At 36.6% G+C, this 5,103-nt stretch overlaps 1 protein-coding gene across 1 annotated transcript; it reads left to right on the top strand.

Annotated features, from left to right (window-relative positions):
- The first annotated feature begins 2,297 nt into the window (after positions 1 to 2,297).
- LOC139723696 (5-hydroxytryptamine receptor 7-like) lies at positions 2,298 to 3,203 on the top strand. The gene has a single exon (XM_071634919.1). The coding sequence runs from the start codon at positions 2,298 to 2,300 to the stop codon at positions 3,201 to 3,203; it is 906 nt and encodes a 301-aa protein (XP_071491020.1).
- The last annotated feature ends 1,900 nt before the right edge of the window (positions 3,204 to 5,103 follow it).

Genomic DNA, 5,103 nt, shown 5'->3' with positions numbered 1-5,103 from the left:
GTCCTCACGCAAAATCAGTGTGTGCGACTTTATGTTCGTTTTGAGGTGCACTGTCACATATAATACTCTCTATTTTACCACTTTTCCATCTTTATACTCCCTATGACATTTAAATGTGAGTTGACCAAAAAAAAATTCTTTCGTTAGTTTCCCACTTTTTTCTTGTTTGCGGGTATAAAGAGATATAAGGGAACGAAATCCTATTTTTGCTTTTCATTCATGTCCCTCATTGTGATAAATTGGTCTTTTGTTATCATTGCTATCTTGAAGGGCATTCGCAAATGAATCACTAAATGTGAAATTCTGCCGTTTTTACTTTTGTACCTTGGAAGACAAAAACGAATGTGTTCACAAATGCGTGAAATTTCCCTTTGTATCAACCTACCAGGTCGATAGCTAATTAAATTACACCTTTGATATGGTATATAGGACAAAGATTTTTAATCCAAATCTTCGATGGAATATAATGCACTGGAAAAGGTGTTTACTGTCTTAGTTTGCTGAGTGTATAAGTTAGTGATGTTACTAAAGACTCTTGTTTGGTATAAGATTGGATATGAACAAAGACATTGGCAATGAAATAATCAACTAAGTCAAAGTGATTCTCTCTCGAGACAAAACAATACCTAATGCCCCGGGTGGTTGTATTTTGATAGGATGACACTATATCCCAATGGTTAAAATTCATAGGACACTCACTGCTTCCTTGAAAAAAAAAAGATTTAGATATGAAACCATATCATTATCTATTTAATCTGTTATTGTTAGATTGTTGAAGAGCGAGAGGACCTGCGACCTAAATATGAGATATTGACATACCTGGCTTGACGCTTATTCCCTCGTTCACCGAGCATTATGTGCATGCGCGCGCATCTTTAACGACTTTTGCAGTGGGTGGTTCAGGAGCAGCAACGGTCACCTATAATACAGCGTTTGTTATGTAAATGGTGGTGTACATAATACAACACCATAAATCACGCCATCATGAAGATGTGTTTTCATGAGACGCATCTTCATGTAGGCATTAACATGTCATAAATATAAACCCCTTATTTAGAGGTTACACTGGAAGCTATATATAAAGGCCATTCCTTGGTTAATATTCTCACTTTCTGATCTATCAACCCGGACCTACATTATTGCGTTTGCAAGAAGAAGCCTGACTTCTGTTTTCCCGTCAATACTTTCATCGACAAGGTAATGCCATCAATCAATCAGTTATTCTATAGGGTTTATTTTTGATAAGCCATGTTACATTTTCATATTTCCACAATAAACAATATCTTCATTTGTTTTAAACATACCGTTATAAATTCAGTTTTTACTCTTCAAATGTGATATTTTCAATTAAAATGTAATCAGTGTAGCAATTGATAAAGTCAAAATACCTGCAAAACATTTAGAAATGAAGAATCTTTACTGATTTGGCGTCATATCAATTGAAAACAGGAGTCAAACATCGCTATTTCGTTTAAGTTTCTCAATATTACCTGGAAATATCATTTTTCATTTTGTAGAGCTAATAAAGTTGTATTTCAATACCTAAAAAAGAATTCATCCACCGTGTAGGATTCTCAATTCTCCGACGAGCATTTACAAATTTATTAAATCTAGCTCCTTTTCTGAGCAATATTGAAGATACCTGAAAATAAAAAAGTGTTAACTCACTACTCTATCAATAGGCTATCATCTCAGATTCTTTGAATATGCTCCTGCACACACAAACAAAATAGTGTAAAACCGCTTCTTTCATACAATTTACTGATGTGTCAAACAGAAGTACATCACCGCTCTAAGTTGCTGCATAATGTTTTTAAACTCACACATGATTACACTAAATTATCATAATAATGTTAATGCCAATTTGTATGACAGAGAATATCCTTAGTTTCTTTGGAAAGCGCATTTTTTGATTGTTTAGCTTCCTTCATCACTGGTGCAAAAGCATTTTTGCTTGTAAATTTCTCATGAAATCAAATAAAACAACCATGGAGGCTTCATAAGGGTGAGTAAGTTGATAATAGATTTATAGATGAACGAATTACACGCATTCACACCCTGTTTCAACAACTTCGATGCGTTTCATGTTTTTCAGTAACGTCATGGATAACTCCTCGTTTCCCAATGAGACACAAGACATCGTTGTCATTTCGTCAACAATTTCCCTCTCTGTAAACTGGCACGTGGGAGTTTTGTTTGGTATTGCGTTGACCACAATAGTAGCGAATTCGCTGATCCTTGCTGCATTTTATTCGGAAAGGAAACTGTGGACATACAGCAATTATTACATCTTTAACATGGCTATAGCAGACCTGTTCGTTGGCTTACTGTGTATGCCAATCCGTGGGGTGATATTTTTATTTCACCGATCATGGATTTTCGGTCAAACCTTCTGCCACGTTTTTATTGGTATCCAGAATGCACTGCCTGGTGCTTCCGTCTTGGGAGTCGTGATCATCTGCTTCGATCGTTACCTAGCAACCATGTACCCACTGCATCACCTCAGAAGGAAGAGCAAACAACTGACCGTGACTGTTAACGTGATAGCCTGGTTAATTCCGACTTTCCTGTGGTTCAGCATTAGCACAGTATGGGACCTAATAAAGCCAACCGAAGTGGCAACATCAGGATTTTGTTTGCCGAACTACGCCAAGAATGTAATACCAAGCCTTATAGTTGTTTTCCTGCGAGCTTGCGTCCCGTTCGTGACGATATTTCTACTTTCAGTTCAAATCTACTACAAGGCCAGGTCGGCGGGAAGGAATCGTAACCATGCAACAACTGTCCGCATCCCTGCGACAGGAACGAAATGCTCGGTAAGCGTGGTCGCTGAAGACTCGGGCAAAGAATCGGAAGCCAATCGCGCTGCAGTTGTCGTCGAGAGCATGAAGTCCAGAAAGTCGAAGTCAGACGGCAGCAAGGCGTTGCGCACACTGGCATTTCTTGTGTTTGCGCTCTTTATCACATGGTTGCCGAGCACTATAGTTCTGCTGCTCCGGTCTACCCTTCCAGTATGGTTTGTAGGTTTGCGGATCAAGGTACCACTTCGGGAATCAGTACGATGGGTAATGTTCAGCAATAGTATGATAAATCCTATGGCATACGCTTTGGCCCAGCCTCTTCTCCGTAGGACCATCACCAAAACGTGTTGCCGAGGGTATCATTTAACAGGTTGCTTCAGGAAAATACAGGACAGAGCTTAGTCGTAACTCCTTTCCTTCTACTTTCTATAGGGACAGAAAATTAGATTCCTCCTCCTGCTACAAAAAGATGGGTAATGTCATTACTTCAGATTATTTTGTAATTTACTTGAATATCGTGTACCACTGTAACTGAAAAATCATCAACAAAGAAAGCAGAATAGTCCCTGAACCTCAACTGAGAATGGTCCGTATTACCATTACCAGAGCATATTGCCGATGTTTTGCTTCTAATCAATAAATTGGTTCAGGAAAATATAGGTCAAAGCAAAATAAATGAGTGGGTATTTTTTTCCAAATGACAATTACCATGTGTTGTTGTTTTTTTCCGAGAGTCCTCAGAAACATCGAGTTGTGATCGCACAAACACATACACACACTCAAGCAAAACATTTGGATTAAAGAGATAATTGTGAAGAGAAAAGAACAAAGGTTAAAAGTGTAGCAGTATAGGATCAGAATTGCGATGTATTTTCTCGGGTGATTTTCGTTATACAGAAGTTCCACTATTAAAAAAGAAGAAGATATTATTGTTAAAAATGTTATTCCGAAAGTTCGTTAATTCGAAGATGAACTAAGGGTCGTTACTTCGAAGGTTCGTTATTCCCGACGGTTCTAAAATCCCAAAGCGAAATAAGGTTACTCCGAAGATTCGTTGATCAGAAAATGTAATGAGGTTCGTTAATCCAACGAAATAAATCCCAAATTGATGTAAAGCTCATTAATCCGAAAAATATTGTGAGGGGTTTTTTTGTTGTTGTTTTTGTGCGTGTTTTTTTAACTCGTTATTCCGCAAACTGAATAATCAGTGTTGAAGAATGGCTCCTCTCTATTGATTTTGCAGAAGAGGGGTAGAGGTGGAATAGTCAGAGATGAGGATTTTTTTTTTCCAATAACATAATCACAAATCCGATTGTATCCGAGTTCTGTATGTGTGTGTGTGGGTGTGAATGTGTGTTTTTATTCGACTTTCATTGCTTAACATCTTAATAATCTATTTTGTATGTTTTACTACAAAACCGTATTTTGTCAATTGGTAAGCTTTATTTCATTTTTGGACTAACGAACTTTTTTTTCCTATAACTATAACCATAACTATAATCATTTTCTCAGCAAGTCACGTTATTGTTGTATCAACCTTGTTGTGGTGCATAATATCAATATCTTCTCAGATAGAAATCATACTCCGGATAAACTCATTTTCGATTGATGAAATATGACTAAATTGTGTTTGAATACGCTAGCTATACGAAAATTTATTTGCGATGGAATGAACTCATTTTATTTTGCTGCTTTGTCGTTCATTTAAAGCAGATAATATTTCGGTCTACGAGAACTTAAGCTTTACTCTGTTGTATAAATCCACTGTACGTTACTAGTGCCATTAAATTAATTTTAATCACTGTGTGTCATTTGTCAAGTTTTCCATTTATTTCGTGTATTAATCATGACAGATACAAGGGCACGCGACAGCACAAATTATGTAATTCTTCACAATTGAATATTGAATCACAACTGGACTAACAAACAAGGATATGTTGAAATAAACTGACGCGTGGATGTATTGAATTTTTCGCCTCAAGAAAGATCATCAGGATTATAATCTTTTGTTCGGACACAACTTTGGAGTCACTATAAATTGTATCATCAGTTAAATTGTAAAAACTACATTCATTTCTAACATCACTGATTTGTTGACATTTGATCTTAGATACAAACAGGAATATTCTTGTCGGTAACCATGATGCAGGTTTGTTTTTTCTGCTGATATTAATATTTTTGTTTTTGGTCTCAATCGTATGTTTTTGTGTTTTCGTAAAGCGTCATTTACATGGAATTCTTTCATATAGTGGAGCGGCATAGCTTGAAAAATTAGAGGAATTGTGCATTTTATGATAAAAGC

This window comes from Diadema antillarum, unplaced genomic scaffold, assembly GCF_040938485.1.
Source record: "Diadema antillarum isolate AM-2024a unplaced genomic scaffold, OU_Dant_1.0 scf00000197, whole genome shotgun sequence".
Classification (NCBI taxonomy): domain Eukaryota; kingdom Metazoa; phylum Echinodermata; class Echinoidea; order Diadematoida; family Diadematidae; genus Diadema; species Diadema antillarum.
Note: the sequence above shows the minus strand (reverse complement) of the source record. Positions and strands in the feature narration are given on the sequence as shown.

Bases quoted from the DNA above. Each gene is read 5' to 3' on its own strand.
- LOC139723696 (XM_071634919.1), top strand. From the start codon at position 2,298: ATGGCTATAGCAGACCTGTTCGTTGGCTTACTGTGTATGCCAATCCGT.